Source organism: Enoplosus armatus, chromosome 16 (assembly GCF_043641665.1).
Source record: "Enoplosus armatus isolate fEnoArm2 chromosome 16, fEnoArm2.hap1, whole genome shotgun sequence".
Taxonomy (NCBI): Eukaryota; Metazoa; Chordata; class Actinopteri; order Centrarchiformes; family Enoplosidae; genus Enoplosus; species Enoplosus armatus.
The window spans coordinates 13513066-13533658 of NC_092195.1; the positions used below are offsets into that span (position 1 = coordinate 13513066).

The window sequence follows — 20593 nt, forward strand, 5'->3', positions numbered from 1 at the left end:
ACATGCTGCATGTTACAGGAGCAGAGAAGAGACAAACCAAACAGCAGAGGAGAGATATGCCGTTGTTCTCTTTCTCTCTGCTTTCTTGCTTAATTTTTATTTTTTTAGAAAATGCTGTCAGCACAATGTTTGTCACTAACTGCACATTAGCTGAGCCATTGTGTGTTAAATAGCTTTCAGTCAGAAAAGCGTGAAAGCGACTTTGTGGGTGTTAGATTTGTTCGCCTTAGGACACCAGCAGGACGGAGCTTCCTGACACCTTTTTTTCTGGAATGGGACACAAGAATATTATAATGGATCCTGGATAAATTGAAAGAAAAATGTATAGTAAACATCATGTTTCGAGGGGGTATATATTATGTAGGTGAAGCAAAAATGAATCCTTCTGTTGTTGGCAGGTTTGTTACTTGTGCCTCGATGGAGGATGTAGCTCCTGGTTTAGGTTGCTTCCACTGTACTGGGCCCAATATAATAAGTAGCAGATAAGAGTAGTTTATGCTGAATGGATGTGAAGGTGAGGAGAGAGCGATGAGGAGTGGGATTAAAGGAGGACTGGAGAAATGTTTTCACTTTTTAAAAAATTGACATTTTGGGTTAAATATGAAGCTACCTCCAGGAGACAGTTAGCTTAGCATAAAGATTGGAAACCCTGGGAGACAGCAAGCCTGGCTCTGTTCAAAGGTAACAAAATCCACCTACCAGCATCTCTAAAGCTCACTAATGAACACGTTGTATCTAATGTTTTTAATCCGCACAAAAACAGAGGTACTGGTAGGTGGATTTTGTTACCTTTGTTTCCAGTCTTCACACTAAGCTAAGCTAAACACCTAGTGGCTGTAGCTTCATATTTAGCATACAGAAATGAGAGTGGTATCGATCTTCTCATGCGAGTCTCTGCAAAGAAGCGAATAAGCGCATTTCCCAAAATATCAAACTATCCCTTTAAACTGAAACAACATTTAAGAATTGTTGAATTGTTGCATGTCATCCAAAATATGACAATGGAGGCAGATTTAAAGTTTTTCGAGAATCCCTGCAGAGTGAAAAATCTAATTGAGTAAAATCAAAATGTCTTGAAAACTACGACTTTACCGAGAGCCAACTTGGCAAAATGTAACTTAGGCTCTTGAAAAACTACAAAATATTGAGAATATTTTACCAAATTACAAAAAGAAGTTTACCAACAAAAGCAAGCCTGCCCAAGTGTCATTAAACATGCCTCTGATGCTCCATTTTGCATCCCTAAATCCAAATTAACAAAATGGCTTTTGCAAAATGGCAGCAACTGCTGTTTCATGAGGGCATGAGTTTAGCTTTACTTTGACCCTGTTAACACCCATACACAGCAATGTGTATAACAAATATTTTGTTAAAAACACAGGGAGACTTTCAAGTGTAAATTAAAACTAAACTCTTACTAAGACCGATGGATATTGAGTGTAGACCGATAAGATTAAATCATCTAAATCTTTGGAAAAGCTGACGATGCTGGACGTGTAAAAAAACCCAAACAAAGTTGTAGTTAGAAAGACAAAATGAGAGATTTAAGATTTTATTGTGTGTTTTCTGACAAATCAGATGTTTTGTTGCAATAAGGGCCTCTGTTAATCAGCCGGGGAGAGAGGACTGTGTGGGGGTTGTGTGGGCAGAGCAGGGTTGTTTGTGGTGGTGAAATCCTTTCTGAAAACTGTTCTGCATCTGTCAGGGTGAAAGGCCATGGATTTGGGTCAGTTTTCCTTTCTCTCAATCAGCTGGAACATGCAAATTGAAAGGAATAGAAATGTAAAATTGCAGTGAGTTCATTTACTAATGAAAGAACATTTTATTTTGGTGTTCATAGAAGCATTTAGTGGAGAAGCTTATTTAAATTTTTGTGGATTTTAGAGAACAGAGTTCACTCACTGAGGATGTGGTTGTTGTTTTTTTCACTTGGTTTGGTGGTGATGCAGAGTTTTGCCCTGTTTTTTTTTTAACTAAATAGATTCCTTCCATAATTTCAGGTACATTCAGTCAGTCCCAGAGCAGAGCAGAGCAGAGACAGTATCTTACTTCCTGGGTTGACCCTGCTCTGGCTGCGGCGCTGGGACAATAAAAGCAGGGATGGGGCGATGGCAAAAGACGAGGAGGTACAGATGCCAGAGTTCTGAATGGCTTCTGTAACTACGAGGGCAATAAAATATTCTGGATAAAAAAATGGATGCGCAACTTCAGTTTAAGGACAAACATGAAGCTTAAAAAAAATAATAAAAACTTTGGGTTTGGGAGGTTTGCATGCGACAACAGCAATATGCATGTGTGAAACACCAAAGTATGACTCTGTACAAATCACACAAGCTCTTTTCTTTATTGTCCTAATAGGTCAGGGATGTCTTTTCTAATGCATGGCTGGATGTTTGTGTCTTTTTGTTTGATCTTAAATGTGTAAAAAAGAAAAAAACCCAACATGTACTCTTTAAGCTGAAGCATCGTGCTCGGTCAGGGTCAGTACACTCTTAACAAGCATGTGACTTTTTAACATTTTTTTTGCACATTTATGAGTAAAGTTTAAGACGGCACACATCTTGTTGCTTTTTGACACAACATACGTGTGTGGAAGATGTGCGTCGTCCCGAGCGACACTCCTTGTTAAAAGTGTAGGCGAGAAACTCCCGACCGCGAATACTTGAAGTGCAACTTGAGTGTTTCTGTTCCAATGCAGTGGGAAGTCTTTGATTTTTTTTGGGGGGGGGGGTTGTTCTTAATGTCCCAAGCCTTTTTTACCGCAGACTCTGGAATGTTCAGACAGCAGCTCGGCCTGCTGGGAGATTGAGTTCTTACCTTTGATTCCATCTTGTGACTTAAATGTTTTTAAAAAGTCAATGAATGTGAAGTGATTTCAGCCGAAATCATTTTTGTTTTGATGTTCGACAAGCCAGGGGGAATAAGGGGAGATGGGGAGGGGGGGTCGTCTGACATTGCACAGAACTTGCACATAATAAGTTAAAAAAACAAAAACAGTAGTGTTGCAAAAGGAAGAAAAAAATAACTGTGGATATATATATTTTTTAGCTTTCTTGTCTATAAAGGACACTTTTCACTTAGTTTCCAAATGAAAACATTAAAGCTATTTGCTGTTACGGGAGATGTTACAGAAGCGGACTGGATTGTGTGTGTGTGTGTGTATGTGTGTCAGCAGTCGTCTCACAGCTGCTCACATGCAAAGCAAAAGGCAAGAGTGTGTTTAAAAATGTCATCTCAGTGTTTGTTTTTGGTTCTTGTTCTCTGTTCTTTGCAATCACCTGGTTTACACTTAACTCTGGAATCGATGGCTGCAATACCGGAGGTTATTTACGAGTCTTTATTGTTCTGGTGTTTTAACTCAACTAGGAAATGTCTTTTTATTTGTATCTGTTTTTAAGGCAGAGCCACACATGAGGGTTTGGCCTTTGCACTTTTCCAGTGGCAGCCATGTTGGCTCCACCGTCCTGATCATTGAATGAATGTGTCGATGTGGTGATGCTGTTTTCTTGTTTCCAGCCAGCAGCTGTCCGTGGCAGCAGCGTGGCGGCCATGCAGTTAGTCCAACCTGGCCAGACTCGGTGTGTGTGTGGCTCTGCCTGTAGTAAACTGTGTTAATGACAGAGGAGAGAAATGCCTATATACTTTGATCTTCACAGAGATTAAATCAAGAAGAATACTTAAAGAATGGGAAAGCAAGTATGCGCGGTGTACCATATAAAATATGCCTTGTTATTTGAAAAAAAAAAAAGATGTAAATATACATATTTCTCTTTTAGTTTCTTCTTTTTTGCTGCTATAAAAAAGATGATTATTTTTGTTAGTAGTTTTGTTTTCTATATAAAGACTGTATATATCTCTATGTTCTGTAAATATGCTTGAGCCTTCATATGTAGGACTCTGGATGAACACTGTATGGAACGCACCTTTAAAATCTGTTCAGAAGTAAACCAACAATGACTCCTTTCATTATTTCAAGTGTTTTCATTTTTTTTTATGTATTTCAACATTTTCTGCTGGCGGCAGGGTGAGCAGAGCGTTTCGTGTCTGCTTTACAGGTATGGTACAGAAAACTCAAATCATGTGATTACAAGCTCCACGTACATTAATGTGTAATGAAACTAAATTATAATCACATTACACACAAGTCTGACTTCTTTAAAATGTGCAATAAATATGCAGTTGTACCCAGAAACATCAAAATTAGATGAAACATTGAATCAAACGTTGACATCACAGAAAAGTGGATAAATGTGTACACTGGGTTGATGCTCTCTCTCTCTTTTGTTTAGATAAATGGAAGGTGTCACAAGAAAAACTGTGGACATTGATAATATTTCAGAAAGGTATAAAATATCATCAAAATATAGGCAGATGATTTGATTGTTAGCACTCTACAAGATGTATTTAAATGGATTAAAGAGGATTTAGGTTAAATATTCACATCGTATGAGACGTTCCAGATGTTCAGAAGGATCGAAATTTTGTTGAGTGAATGTTGAGAAGTGGTCATTACAGATATTATATATACCCACAGATCTAGACAATACAACAGTAGTTTATAAATGGGAATGTCTTCAAAAATAAACATGCACAGTATGTCAGTTTCACTCAGTGTATTACTGCATGTTAACTGATGCAGGAATAACTCACTTAAATGACCTAAACTCCTAAACTGGTACCAGAAAAGAAAACACCTTCAGAGCAAAGTTATATTGAAAGCCTTAACTTAAATAATAAGACTATTGCCAGTTTCTCCTCACAGACCTCACAAGGTCACAATTAAACAAATAATCTGCTGGGGGTGTTCAGTACTGCATGTCATCATCCATGTGACTGCTGGTGAAGTAACCTGCTGGTCTGCAGTTTCAGGACTACTTCAACATTTTGCAAAACATCCTAACTCAGCGCCTTCAAAGCAGCCGACTGCTTTCCCATGATGCCATGTGGCCAGACCGCTGAGAGAGGAGAGGAAGATCAGAAAACTTTGTTCCTGCAGAATCGGATTTCTCCCTCACTCACAGGGTCACAGAGAAACCAGAGAGGGAACCCGAAACTCGTGTGTGTCCCAGACTCATCATGTGACTGCAGGACCAGCTGATGGTAAGTGCATGTGTGTGTATGTGTGTTTGTGTGTGTGTGTGTGTGAGATGTACTTATGCAGACGTATAACCTTACAGAGCCAGAACATTACGTTAAGTGAACTGTAATGACCTGCTGCCCCTTTGGAGGGATTAAAGGGAAATACTAGTCAATTTAATGACTCATATTCCTGCTGTGACTGACACTTCACTTAATATCTGTGACACTGAGCAGATCTTCTCTAATGTGAAATCAATAATGAATAAAACATTTAGAGAGTGAACCCTTCCTACACAAATTTACCACATAGTTAACTTAATTTAGATGGCATTTGGTTGAAAATGTCACCTTTTATGGAGTAGAAGACAATATCTCATTTCATCAGTTTCAATGTTTTATTATGCCATTTCATATTATGATTTATTCTATTTTATATATATTATATATTTTATATTTATGTCTTGTCTTTGACTCTCTTTTTCTCATTTCCCATTTTACTTGTGATTTTCTTTTGTACATTTTTGATTGAGCATTGTTGGAGGAGCCTGAGAGCAAGAATTTCACTGCCTCACTGTAGAATTTAACTAGAAATGTTGTGTTATTATTGAATTATTATTCACACACACACACACACACACACACACACACACAGATTTAACTGAATGTGAGCAGCAGCTATGTGAACAGTAAAATGGTCAAATTATTATCGGGTATTTATTTGATTTGTTACCACGGTCTGTTTTCATTTACTGTTGCAGTTCATTGTGAATCAGTATGATACCCTGTTCCAACACAACCTGCTGCCGCGGTGAGACACTGTCCTCTGCTGGAACAAATCAAACAGACTCTGTGGATCAGACTTTTACTGGCTTACACAAAATGATTTGCTGAATTTTTTTATGTAGGCAGTCTTACATATTTTAACAGTTTGACATTGAATGCGACAGCAGCAAGGTGTATCTCTGTGAACTTTTTACTCAGGTAAAAATCTGAGAAAATGGTTAAAAACAAAACTAACCCTAACCCTTTTTTTTTTTTTTTTTTTTTTTTTACAGTTCAGTGTTTTCCCAAATTTACATAAATGTAAAAATAAAAGAGCACAATTCCCTTTAACTTTAACACACACATGTCTACATGAAGCACTTACAGTATCATCTGCTGTATGTTCCTGTTCTCTCCCAGATGTTTTATGATCACGTCCTCTAAAGTGACAGAAAAATAAAATAGAACATGTGTTGAAACTCAATTAGTGCTTTTGTTTTTCATAATCTCCTTGAAAGCTGTTGTAGAGATGTGCGTTTTCTGTGTGACGCTGACGACATGTCTCCATTTAGACACTTAAAAATGATAAACAAAGGCGTTAAAGAGAGCTGCACTATGTAGTTGAAAGACTAACTGTTACAAGTGTTTATACTTCTGGAGAGAGCTTTGCGTCTCGCTTATTTAGTATGTTGACTCGAGGCTCTTTCTATCATTCTGCATTTTAATCTGGTTGATGTAAGTTTAACCTCCGCTTTGGCTTTACACACACACAGGAATACTGGTCAAACATAGAGAGAGAAATAATAAGACAGCACACAATGAGTGTTTCCATTTAAAATGTCATAATGGCCACAATGCTTTGATGAAACAAAACACCACTTTGGCATTTTGGCATTTTCACCTTTATTGAACAGTGAAGATACAGACAGACAAAGGTCCCTTGGTGGAACTGAACCGATGACGTTGCAGTTTTATGGTTACATGGTGCAGCTTTTTATTACAGCGTATATGTCCTAAGTTTCATAATAATTCACTGCACGTGAGTTGGCAGACTGAACTACTCAGTGTAATTCAAGATCTTTCAATATTCTTTCTGTTATTAAGATCCCAATTTAATGAGGCATGTCTCCAACAGGACAAGCTCATCAGTTTGCAAAACTGTCCCTTTGTAGTCCAGTATTCGTTCTAAGGTTGACATCCAAGCAAGGTCAGGGGGACGAACAGATGAGGACATGGAGAGATAAAGGGAGGAGGATGGATGGAGGGAGGCAGCCATTGAAGTGTTGCCTGCAGTGTTTATTTACATTTCTGTTTTTTGACATCTTTCTGTTATTATTTACTTTGTTCTTTTCCAGCCTCTGAATCTTTCTCTGCATCTGTTTATCCATCACTCTCCGTGAGTCTCTCTGGACTGTTCCATTCACGAGGTGTCGAGGGGGTCACCTATCTTTAGGTGGACTGTTCCATGTTGGCAGCAGAGAGGGGAGTGCTGGTGAGGGTGAGTGTGGCCATGCTGTGAGCTATCGCCAGTGCCATACCCGAACATTTATTCACTGAATTCATCTCCCCTTCTCCCCCACTTGTGTGCCCCACCTCCCCGTCCCCCTCCCTCGCGCCCCTCCTCCTCGTCCTCCACACTCTCTTGAAGCTGTCCGTCACAAAGCAGTAAACCACTGGATCCAGGCAGCTGTTCAGGCTGCTCAGGGTCACTGTGATGTGATAGGCAAGCACATTCCCCGCCCCCTGCCCGAGCCCCTCCCCTCCAACTTTGACCCGGAAGTAAACCAGCACCTGCCGGATGTGGAACGGTGTGAAGCAGATAGTGAAGACCACCAAGACGGTGGCCAGCAACCTGACGGCCCGTGCCCTCCTTGCAATGCTCTGCTGGGGCATCGGGCCGTGGCTGAAGGAGAGAAAACAGGCGACGCGTAGAGTGAAGCCCACCACGGCCAGCAGCGGGAGGAGGAACTCCAGGATGGTGAGGTAGAAGAGAGCAGGGAGGAGCACACAGGAGGAGCTGAACTCCAGCGCTGTGGTCTGTGGAGAGCAGAGGAGAGATCCCAACACATCAAGTGTGAAAGTGCTCGTTCTCCTTGAACGTTACTCAACAAGTCTGGTTTTCTTTTATGCTCTGCAGTCTAATGTAACACAACAAGGATCCAGTCCCTAGCCCAGAGGTATGTTTAATTTGAAGGCTCTTTAAAAGCTTGAAAAGGTATCAAGTATTTCACAAGAAAAAAGCAAAAAATAAAATATGATAAAAAAATTGTGACCTCTTTAGATTTATCTTGGGACCCCTCGTGGGGTACCAACCCACAGGTTGGGAACCACTGCCCTAGCCCATTCAAAGCTTCACATTTGCTCTTCTAAACACATCGTGACCCATTTAGTGGGGAATGTTTGGGCCTCCTAGGCTGCAACTCCTCCTCCCAAGATGCTCTACCCAATGTTTTACGTCATAAAGAGGTCCTTGGGGTTAAGTTTATACTATTAAAGCCATGGTTGGGAGTTTACGGGCTGCCAATCGTACCAAATTCCCCTGATATGGCCTTTCCTTGAACCCTCAGCTCAAGTGACGCAGTGACCTTTTTGTTTGGATTATTAGACTGAATAGATGTAAGATTGGCATGAGCAGTGATACCCCATCTGATCAGATAAGTAAGTGCCACTTACAGAAGCTCAAACTTTATCAACTGAAATTGTTAAGATATTATATGGTTGACAAGTAGCTGCTGGATTTGAGGGATTTCCACTGTTATTTGTGTTAGTGTAATTTGGAAAAGAAGAAGAAGAGAAAAGGTGAGATAAGATTTGAGATTATAGGAGAAAGGAGATAAGATGAGGGTGAGGAGATCAGAAAAACAAAAAGTTAGCCTTTGATAAGGTTCAGCAACTACAGACAGCATGTCTTCATCAGAGAAAATAGTCGGCACACAAGTGGTCTGCATGGCAAACGGAGATGGGAGAAAAGACTAGAAGACAAGAGGGGAGCACAGGAGACTTAAACAACATAAATCTTATTTAAATTTTCTCAAATTTTGTTTTGGAGAGAAAAGGGGAGATGGAGGAGACTATTTGGTTTTTCTGTTTAAGAAGATATGTATTATGTATTTAACATTTTGTGTTTGTAGTGCTTGTGTCTTCACCTGGAAAGAGTAGGTGACCACAACTGCAATGAACCAGACTGTAGCACTGACACACCTGGCTGTTCCTGTGGTTCTGCATCGATGGAGAGTACTGGACGCATGGACGACAGCGAGATATCGATCTATACAGATACTGAGAGGAGGGGGCAGCAGGGGAGTCTCAGAGAGAAGAGAAGGTGCAAAACGTTTCTGCTGTACATGCTGATAGTGTCCATTCATTTTAAATGTTGAATGAAGGCGCGACCCACCCACCTGGTCAGAAACAGTATACTACAGTACATGTTGACAAAGTAGCTGAAGGTGTGCACGTAGGAGCAGGCCACACAGTTCCCTCCACTGTGGTACAGAGCGATGCGAGCGGGCAGCGACAGCGCCACCAGCAGGTCAGCTACAGCGAGGTTTATGGTGTAAACTACAGAGGCTGAGGAGTGGGTGGAGGCCCCGCAGAAGACATAGAGAGCCAGACTGTTGAGGATCACACCGACCACCAGCATCAGACAGTTACACACCTGCAGCAGGGAGGAAAGGGCCGTCAGAGTCAAGTTGAAGATTTCAGGGTTCAGTGCACTGCTTAAGAGCAGTTTTGGGAGATTTGTAGTCCTTCACTTTACCACACTCATTTTTCCAACCTGTGTGAAGAGCACTGACAGGATGGCTGTACTTCAAACCAATATAAAGTCATATTACACTATTTTTTAAAAGAAAATCTAAATTGATTGTATTTTTTTTTTCTTGAATCGATTATTCTGTTTGTTTGTTTGTTCTGCCTTTACTCCAATTCCTGTTTGGATATTGGCTCCTCACAACCCTTAACAGGATAAGGACGTATGGAAAATGGATGTATTGATAAAAACAACATGGTCTTTATACATTTTCATCTTTAACAGTGATGGTAATCATTAAATCAAGCTTTATTTGGGTGGAAAAGTGGACTAACATGATCCCTTTTCCTATCAACTGGTACGGTATCTTGGCTTACAATGAGAGAGACCCAAACAGCGTAGAAGTCTTGGTACAGCTGCACATCCAGGTGGGCTAACCTATGCAGGTATGGTGCCCCCCACCGCTGGTCCCAGGTACTGCAGTTACTTGGGTCAGGGTTCAGGAGGGGCAGGACAGGCTCAGTGGTGGAGGAGGAACTGATGTTGGTGAGTAGGCTCTCCATTGGTTGAAAAGGATAAATGAATGACAGGTTGGCGTCTTGAATGGCAGAAGATGTGACAAGACAAAAGAAGATATTAGTCTTGTGCATAACAACGTAAAATTAAACCTGCTGTGTAGGACTGGAAACACAAAGCTGCACGAGGTGCCCTGTGAATATATATGTGTGCCATAGAATAAATATTTGTCAAATTTAGTGATTAGTGATAATATTAGCGGAAGTAGGAGCTATTAAGTTATTTTCTAAACCGGTAGCAAGTAACTTAGTTTTAGGTATACCTGGGTTTGGCAATCTAGTTTTGGTGAACAGGCTACAAATGTGACATTTCAACAAGAAAATGATTGACCCTCCATATTTTGGTGTTTTACTTTGGTGTAAATTTGTCTCCATGACAACTGAGCAAACTCAAATTGCTGATACGGTTGAAAGCACAGAAAAAAAGGATATGTACAGAGAAGCATGTGTGCAAAACACTTTGCACTCTCTGTGTTATTCTGAGATGAAGCTGTTATTGTTTCCACTGTTGTTTTCACTGAGAACAGTAATACATCATCTGCATACAGGGCGATTTGTTGTTGTGTTTACTGAGTTCAACTCCTTTAATGTCATTATTAGCTTTTCTTGATTATACAAGTCATTATAGCAATGAGCTGAATTTTGATTCATTTGTGACTTTGTTATAGTGAAGAGATAAACTTGATAATTCTCCCAGACTCAATTGTTTGTAGTTTAAAGGCTAAAAGCAGTTAGGATTGTTTCCAAACTGTCTGATTTTAACCATCTTCCAGCAACTAATGGCAGGAACTTCCATAATGTTTGTGGGAGACGGATGCCTCAACCTTATACCCTGGAGTCAGCCGTATTATAAATAGACTTAAAAAGCTCAAATCTTAAGTGATGCATTGTGCTCCAATTGGCCTAAAACAACTTGATATATTCCAGCTCGGTGAGCAGACACACACATACTAAAAACTAAATGACAGAGTAATAACCCCGAGGGATGAAGAGTGGTCAACATCAGCAGAAGTTAATCCAGACAGAGAGACTTTAGAAATCCTCGTCTTATAAACAACGTCCTCTCGTACTGCAGCGATGACTGAATCCATCTTCATATGCTCTCTGAAAGGACATGACACTTTCAACAAAGTACGTGACCTTGTGTGTTACTTTAAACACAGCGTACAGTGTTAATATGACCCGTGTCAGTGTGTGCTGCTATTTAACACACTGCTGACACATGTTGTGTTGAACACGAGATATACGTTGGTCACATAAATTTGATGAATGTGACACATCCTGTTTGAAGGAGGGGAGGCTTTAAAATCCTCAACGTGCCGACGCTGTTCACTTTCAAGAGGTTTTAAGATGAAGATGAACTATACAGTAACCTAAAAATAGACCAAGAATTTGAGTTAGAGGATGTGAGGAGAGATAAAATGGTGGAAAATCTTAACTGGGAAGCTGTTAATAAAGACGCCTATGTGGTAATGCATTGGTGAATTTGTTCTTCATCAGCAGTTGGAGTTTGCTCAGTTGTCAGGGAGATGGATCTGTTGACATGTGAGCTCAGTAGTTGATGATTTCATCCCTAGAACCTACAAGACGTCTAGTTCATGTTTCTGTGAAAGTCAAGCATAATGTGACACCATGTGATACGGTTGAAAGCAAAGCTCTGGTAAAAGCTAGAGAGTGGACCTTGAGTATGGATGGTTTACTACTATTTCCAAGTTTTAGAGTGAACTTTCATTCTTGATACATGCAGTTCATGCACGTAGAAATTTCTCAAAACTAGATTACGAAACCCAGTTATATCTAAAACTCTACTTACTACCAGAAAGTAACTTAATAACTAACAGATATTTATAACATGGCACATGTTATAAATATCTCCATGCACTCCATGCAGCCAGAACATCTTAATCAGCTTCTTACTATGAGTGACAGAGTCCCACATGAACACACAACTTTCTGCTAAAGTTGGTACAGTCTTAGATATTTTACATGAGAGATTGCTGTATTCTGTGTTTTTCTCTGTGCTCTGTGCTTTCTCTGAGTGCACCCTTTTATTTCATTTTCGAGCAGGACTTCTTCACCAAAAACAAGGCAGAACACCAAATGGATTTTCCCCAAACCACAGCTATGCAGCTTATTCTTAAAAGTATTATTTGACAGATCCACTGGTTTCGGCCAAAAACGTCTTTCCTGTCCTTAAATGCCAGAGATGGATGAGCTCCTATCTGTTAACACCTCCTGCCGAGGAAGGTCTTTCCACTCTTCATCATCACACAGACAGCTGGATAAAACATGGCCGGGGGCCTGGGTTAGAAAAATACCCACACACTGCTATCTGGTTCCTGATTCTGCTTTTCTTGTACATTGTCATGTCCATGTGTAATGACAGATTTACTATTATCAGCACCTGCAAAGATGTTATGGATGTGCGTGTGCCTCCTGCTGACTGCCTGGGGCCTGGATTTATATATAAGTGCTAAGATTGGATCGTATAAAATCAGCTATCAAATCTCTGGCGTCCTTTAACTTAATCTTAATAACTTTGAATTAGTTTAACACAGAACAGTAACATTGACGTCATGTAATCTCTGGTGAATGAAAGCCCCTGTTTTCAAACAATGTCCCATCAAAAATCAGTGAGCTGCCATGTAACCTACTGGTGAGAGAAGCTGTGACTACAGGGACTTTTTCCTGGAGCATCAGGCAAAGTATTGTTAGGTGAAATAAATATGTTTCTTTTCAATATTATTACAGAAAAATGAGCTAAAATGCAACATTTTAATGATCTTTCCTTGTCTGGAAAAAAAACCAAGACATAACAATGAAACATACCTTGTGAAGACAAAGACAGAGTGAAAAAGCCCTCACCCAGTCGATTCACCTACGACTTCTTAAATGTTTGATGTTTATATCCTGTATCCAGTCTCCCACTTCTACTTCTTCTTTCTTCCTGTGTCCTCTATTCTTTCTGTTGTTGGTTAGCAGACAGACATGAGTGAGAAGAGAGTTGAGATATGAACCCCTCTGGGCGGGACAATTTCTCCAGCAGAGCAGAGTGTACAATCAGACAGCTAGACCTCCTCCTCATCTCTTCCTCATGTCACTCTCCTGTCCCACAGAGATATACAATACAGGAATAAACACAAATCTGAATGGAATACAGTAGGAAAGACTCTTCCTCGCCTCTCCATCTTTCCTCCCCTCTTGATCACTCCCTTTTACCTTATCTCTCTGCATCTCTGCTTTGTCCCAGTCTCTTTTTCTTTCTTACTCTCTTTTTGAATACTTGTAATAGCGATTTGGAAAGGATAGAAGAGAGGAAGTTGAAGCCAAACAGAAGAACAGTGTGTGCTGGCTCAGTAAAACAATTCTTAGACCCAAAACCATGACTCACAGACCAGGCAGATAAGTTAAAAGCAAGTTTATTTGATGTTGAGGCAGGCAAAGGTTGGCAACAGGTAAGCAGTCAAAACAGGCAACAAAAAGGCATATAATAGAGGGCTTAGCGTCCAAAAAGGCAGACAAGAAACTGGCAGAAAAACATGCAAAAGACTCTAATGCTTGTATAGCTCATAAAGGATAGGCAACTGCTGGTTGGACTGGAAATAACAGGATCCGAAATAACAGGTGAGTAAATGACTGACAGTCGAAATAGACAGAAGAAATATGCAAAAATGAAGAGAAACAGAAACATTATCTTGTCTTTGTGAGACAAAGGGAAGGAGAGACTGGATTGGACTATTTCATTCAAGTAGGTTTTCAATAAAGTTTATTTAAAGCTGCCTCCGGGGTGGTCCCACACTGAAAGCGTCTGAAGGAAGAAAAAAATATATGTTCTTCTCTACCTTTGTTTGTCTCTGTGTAAATACCTGACTCAATTAGAGAAGAGAGAGGGGGGCTAACAGAGAGAAACAGACAAAGAAACATAAACTGTTTCTGTAGATGTTTTTACAAAGCTGCCAGCCTGTGAACCAGTTTCATCAAATTTACACTCCCACTTCTAGGAATAGAGAGAGAAAGAAAGAGCACATGTAGAGAGAGAGATGGAGAGGAGGTCTTTTGCATTTATTTTAACAGAGATATACTATTTAGAGTGATGCAGCACCTCATAACCCAGTGTGATGTAAACAACTAGAGAGATAGCCACCATTCCAGACTGTCAAAATGTCAAACAAACTGCAGCAGCACAGACCTGGCCTGAATACCTGTGAATTAATTCATCTTAAATTCACATTAGGAGACTTTTGATTTATGTTGCATTGCTGGTGATGTCATTTTGCAAAGTGCCTGGCTAATGTTTAATTGAACGTTTCATGGCTTGTTCAAATATTTGAAAACCATGGTCAGAACTATCCTGGTCCGGCTTGTTTAAAGTGCTGCAGACAGAGAGGAAGGATGTCCCACTTGACACGTCAGTGGGATTTACTGGGTGAAAGGAGTTCTGAAATATAATTGTGTGTAGGAAGTCTATTTCTAGAGACTGTTGCTATTATTGTATTCTGAAATTAAAGGGGGGCCCCAACATCTTAACATCTAAAAGTCAATTTACGAGTGCACTGCCTATAAAATCTGATGTATAATGTTTTCTATGGGTTTAAAAGAGCTTTCTAGAGAATTACTAAAGTAACATCGCTTGATTATCTTTGCTTGGACTTTTAAGAGAAAGTCTGCGTTACAAACTGGGAGTGTAGAGTTTTAAAGTTGTGTGTGTTTACTAACCAGAGAGGGTCTGATGACAGGAAGCTACTGACGACTGATACTGACGATGAGCAGGGTACCTTTAAAGAGCTGCCAGAATGAAGCAGAGGATTCATAATTTAACCTGTGTAGTAAAAAAGGAAGCTGATATATCTTCAATATTATAAAATACCATATAAAAAAGATTTTTTTCCTAGAGTATAACATTTTAATGCAGCCCAGTGCTGAGCAATAATTCAGTAGTGAAATGAAGTTACTCTGACAAGCAATTGTCTTCTCTAAAAATAAAATATTTATTAAAATATTTCACAAAATGACACCTGAAACAACTTCTAAGATATTTTGGAAATTAGATAGACATCCACTTATTTATTTGACATTTGGAATATTTTGCGTATTAGCTTAAAATAGCTCATTAATAGTAATTATTGTGATTAAGAACAACTTAATATAAATATAAATGTGAATTATCACAAAACACTTGAATACATTGCTCAGGCTTTGTGTTGCCACGGCGACCGAGATGCGTCAACATTTAAGAACCGACGTGAACCACACCAAGAGATTCTGTTCCCTAGCAACACCAATATAATGAAGAGGTGACCACTGGTTGCTCTCCTTCGTTTTTAGCGTCCCCATGAGAGACGTGTGTCAATATCACAATACACGACAAATCTGATTTTTATTTAACTGAAACAGTTCAATTTCTGGCAGCGGAACAGGTTATTTTGTACCACACGGAAGTGGTAGCGTTGGGGACGGAAACCAAATCTGTAAACAAACGTAACACTTGTTAGCAACAGTTTTAGTGGACTTAAACACATGTACAAAACGACTGTGGACTAGCTAAGATAAAATAAGATGTTTAAAAACACATTCCAAAGCGGATTCTTGTCTATTTTATACAGCATCGGCAGCAAACCGCTTCAGATATGGGATAAAAAGGTAAGCAGCGATTCAGAATGAATGCTAAGAATCTAATCTAGCTACTTTAGCTAGTCGTGCTAAAGCTAACTAAGCTAGCGTTATGTGTTTTGGGTTTAACGCTTAACGTAATATTAAGGATGTAACGTTACTCTCTGTGGCAGTGTGTTTTGGGTGCAGTGTTCTGATAGCTGACTAAGTTTGGTTAGCTCCCTTTGACGCTTACATTGTCATGTAGGTGAGTGGGGTTAACCTGCTCCAGCAAAGAACAAAAATAAAGATAAACTCTAACCCTGATTTAGTCATTACGCCAGCTTTTAATAGCGCAAAACTACGTTTCTTCCCTGTTGCTGTTTCCCGTTGTTATGCCACTGTTGATATTTTGAAACTAAACACAGTTTACTGTAGTTTACAGTAGTGAGTCAAAGCACCAATATGGATCTTAGTGGCGCTGATCAAACATGAAAATGTGTATTACTGATTGAAGCTGATCCTTTCAAAATCCAGACAGCCGCCAGGTCTCACTGATTCTTACATTTAGATAACTATAGCAGGATACAAGGTGGGCCGAAAGGCGATGTTGCTAAGCAACAGGTAAAAATAGCAACAGTGGAGGATATCATTTGTTTAAGACAGTTGGAGGTTAGCTAACTTAACACTTTGAAGATGCAAAAGGTCTTGACAATATTCACTGACTTCATCATCCTGACTGACTGCTCCCCCCCCCCCCCCCCCCCCATCAGCACAGCACCTGAACTATATCCCGACTGATACTGGATTTGATATTGGCGAAATTGAAATTAGGATCAGCCGATAGTCATCTGTAACATTATACTTATTTTGATAAGGAACCCTTAAATTTGTGTTTTAGAGACCAAGATATGTACTGGACATTTTACAGTCGAAAAATAACGTTGGCAAACTATGTAATGGTCACACTGTTTCTACATTACTTCAAACATATCTTTGGCATTTCTGCACAACAATTTATTTTTTTGGCCGACATATACACAGATACAGATATCTCTAAAAATAAACTTATATCTGCAAAGTTGAATGATGGTGATAGAGCTCCTTTACCAGCGAGATTCAGCTTGATTTCTCTATATAGACCTTAAGAATAATATATTTAGAATCTAATATAATAAAATAATATTTCTACGTGTTGACAGGTGAGGAATGGTCACATCAAGAGAATCACAGACAATGACATCCACTCACTGGTGTTGGAGGTTGAGGGGACAAATGTCAGGTGAGTTTGTGTCTGTTTATCTGATTCTTTAGCTAAGGTCAAGTCATTCAAGCACCAGTCACCCTCATCCGCCCCCCTTGTCTTTATATTTCGTCTTCTCCCTGCAGCACCACGTATATAACATGTCCTGCAGACCCCAAGAAGACTCTGGGCATCAAGCTTCCTTTTCTCGTTATGATCATCAAGAACCTCAAGAAGTATTTCACCTTTGAAGTCCAGGTAGGATACAGACCCCTTCCATGTCTTGGTGGCATTAACAAACAAATGTGTACATTTTAGGATTGAACCTTGCAGTGTCAGGACACATTGTCACTCATGCTTTCTCCCCATCTTTACTACTCTCAGGTGTTAGATGATAAAAATGTCCGCCGGCGGTTTCGGGCGAGTAACTATCAAAGCACGACACGAGTGAAGCCGTTTATCTGCACCATGCCTATGAGGCTGGATGATGGCTGGAACCAGATCCAGTTCAACCTGTCGGACTTCACCAGGAGGGCCTACGGAACTAATTACATTGAGACGCTGCGTGTACAGGTTAGTGCATGGAGGCAGACTAGGAGCCAACCGTCTCCAGGTGCTACGAGTGTTAATCTCTGCAGTGATTGTCTAAGACTGTACTTCTGTTTTCCTCTCAGATTCATGCGAACTGTCGAATAAGGAGAGTGTATTTCTCAGACAGACTGTACTCTGAGGATGAGCTCCCAGCAGAGTTTAAACTCTACCTGCCTGTCCAGAACCAGAAAGCCAAGGTAAAACACACACTAATAACCCTGCATCTACTTGGTCATACACTACATATAACCACATAATTATGCTCATATATGTTACATATGGGAATATTTTAACCTGGAGTCAAATATGTGGTTTAGACAATGGATAGTTGCACTTTTAGAAGTTTGTCTAACACTTGTCTGTTTGTGTTTTGCTTCTTGCAGCAGTAGAGATTCTCAACCTGCACTGTTCCCCCAGACCTGATGTGGAGTTTAGCTGTAAGATTTTCCATGTGTAGACATATGATGAACTTTAAAACTTTGTAATATTGTTATTTTGGAACTATGAGTTTTGAGTGTCGTCTTGTGTTGCTCTCTGCACAATAAAGTTTTTTATGGACTCATCTGTCCTCAGTTTTCAATGTGTATTGTAGATGATAGTATCATCACAAGTTGATATTGGCTTCCACATTGATTCATTCTTACAATAAACACAATAGTTTGTGTCTGGAAAACCACACATATTGTACAGCAGCCATCTTATATTTGCTGGCAAACCAGGTTATTCACGAGAGTCCGCTGTTGAAGGCCCAGAGCTTGTTTTTAAAAATACAAAGAAATATAGAAGAGTCCATTCATCAAATATAAATAATCTTTATCAAACAACACAAATAATTTCAAGTGAAAGGCTATGAAAATGATATGCATTCCCAAAACGTATAATCTTTGTTTCACTTTGGATTTCTGTATACAGTAAGAACACATCAGTAATACATTCATTTGACTACATGTTGACTCACACCATCATCGGCAAACAAAATTAACAAGACACTTTAACTTAAAGCTGCATCTTCAGCATTTTCAACTCATAATCCAACAGCAGACTCAGTGCAGTAATAATGTGGAGACAGGTTCTGGGCTTTAGGTGGATAAAATAACCAAAAAATAAATAAAAAATGACCTGGAGATGCCACATATTCTCAGAGTTTGATCTCAAGCTGTGGTAATAATTCTTACGTTAAACTCAGAGGTCAACATCCTGTCACTTCATATTCTCAATTTTCAAGAAATCTCACAAAAACAAAAGAAAGCAAGGCAGAATTAAAAGTAAACAACATAAATAATAAATAAAATTCTCACAGGAGAGTCAAATAAATTCCTGTTTGCACGGTTCGATTATATTAAATCTATTTACCATTGAATTTTGGCAGCATTTTCTGACACTGACTGACTTTAATTTTACGGTTTAGTGTTTTAGTCTTTCTGCCCAACTAAAAAGAATGAAGTGGAACATGCATTTTGTATTTTGCTACCCAGATAGCAGCTCTTGGCATTGAAATAGTTGTCAATGTATTACTCAAGAAATTATTGCTACTGCTACTTCAGGAATAATCCCCAGATGTTCACTCTCTATAAAGAGAGATTGAACACATGGCATGCACTCACCGCAGCTCACATAGATTTTTAAAACAGGATTTGTTGATAAAAGTGGGTCGGATTAATGGATATTAAAGCTGCCATTTGTGCGCTGAAATACCAATAACGTGATAAGATTTATGCATGACTCCTCCACATCTTGTTTTCAAGAAAACATAAAAATTACTGCTTTAAAAATGAACATTTGAAAAAGGTGTCGTACTGCTAAAGATTTAATTTGATGAGAATTTGAATTAGGGCAGGAAGGTTCCCAAATATTTAAAGACATCATAAATATACATGCATTGTCAATCTATTCGCTACACAGAATAAGGTTAAGGAAAGTATTTGGCCTCAGTGTCTTTTGTACGTAAAACTATTGGTATATATAATTTTTTCATTTTCAGTCTAAACATATTTTTCCAGCAGGCACTTATAAATTTCAATATGGAATGCAAACACAATCTTTTTGATAACCGGTGTTATGATTAATCCCTGAAATGTGATCAATAAGGAAAGGAAAGTGTAAGTGGAAAAAGCTTTTTAAAAAAAAGGAAAAGGCTCCGATTTAACACGTCAACTGTCGTGTATTTGGAAAGCTGATTAAAACATAAAAAAGTAAAATAACTATTGTATGGCAATATCCACATTGGCAACAAAGTCAGGCTCCAATAACTTTCAAACCAGGTCAAACCAAGAAATAGACTCTTAAATATTTATACACTGAAATAACCTCTGTCATGAAAAGACTTATTCTTAAGCTCTTATTACCACTGAAGCTGCTTTTACTTTAAAACAAACTGAAATTGAGCCAACCTCAAACAACAACAAAATGTCAACAAGAAAATTACAAAACATACAGATTATTTTAACAAAAACATATTTTCCTTACACGATTTATATAACTTAAAGAATACATTCATAGAAATCTATTGCTTAATCAACAGCATGCAATCTCTTTAAAGTGCAAAAAAACCTTCATTGGTTCAAATCAGTAAATCAAATACTGCATTAAATCATTGACTTCAAATAAAGTACAACATAAATTAGCATTTCAAGATGGCACAACATAACTGCAGACAGTCATACCAACACATAAAATTATACAAAGCATAAAATAAACCATCTGATAAGTCAAATGCAACACAAAAAAAGACGATAAAGCCAAGGCGAACATCACACCTGCAGCATGTACTGTTATACTGTTTTGTAGAAGAGAACCAGAAAAAAGTAACTTCTCAACCACACATATAGAAACATTTTCATAGTGGCTCCACGGAGGCAGGATCCTGTCCTGGCTTATGCTCGCTCGGCAGTGGTGCTTCACAGGAAGTTGTGTGTAGTTTTTCTAAACTCGAGGAGTGCTTGGTTACAAGCGGCGTTTCCACTTTTGAATCCATTAAAGGGCTTTTAAAGTTCGAGAAATTGTTGT

At 39.1% G+C, this 20593-nt stretch overlaps 2 protein-coding genes across 2 annotated transcripts; one reads left to right on the forward strand and one right to left on the reverse strand.

Annotated features, from left to right (window-relative positions):
* Positions 1 to 7290: 7290 nt before the first annotated feature.
* Positions 7291 to 10152, reverse strand: LOC139299412 (G-protein coupled receptor 20). The gene is made up of 4 exons (XM_070922311.1): positions 9967 to 10152; positions 9240 to 9496; positions 8988 to 9120; positions 7291 to 7878 (listed from the first exon to the last, which is right to left on the reverse strand). Exons 1-4 carry the CDS (start codon positions 10150 to 10152, stop codon positions 7291 to 7293), a joined length of 1164 nt encoding a protein of 387 aa, XP_070778412.1.
* A 5349-nt stretch (positions 10153 to 15501) lies between these two features.
* On the forward strand, positions 15502 to 18149 carry cfap20 (cilia and flagella associated protein 20). Its single transcript, XM_070922092.1, has 6 exons — positions 15502 to 15804; positions 16956 to 17035; positions 17143 to 17254; positions 17381 to 17569; positions 17671 to 17784; positions 17971 to 18149. The coding sequence occupies exons 1-6, from the start codon at positions 15721 to 15723 to the stop codon at positions 17974 to 17976; spliced, it is 585 nt and encodes a 194-aa protein (XP_070778193.1). The 5' UTR covers positions 15502 to 15720; the 3' UTR covers positions 17977 to 18149.
* The last annotated feature ends 2444 nt before the right edge of the window (positions 18150 to 20593 follow it).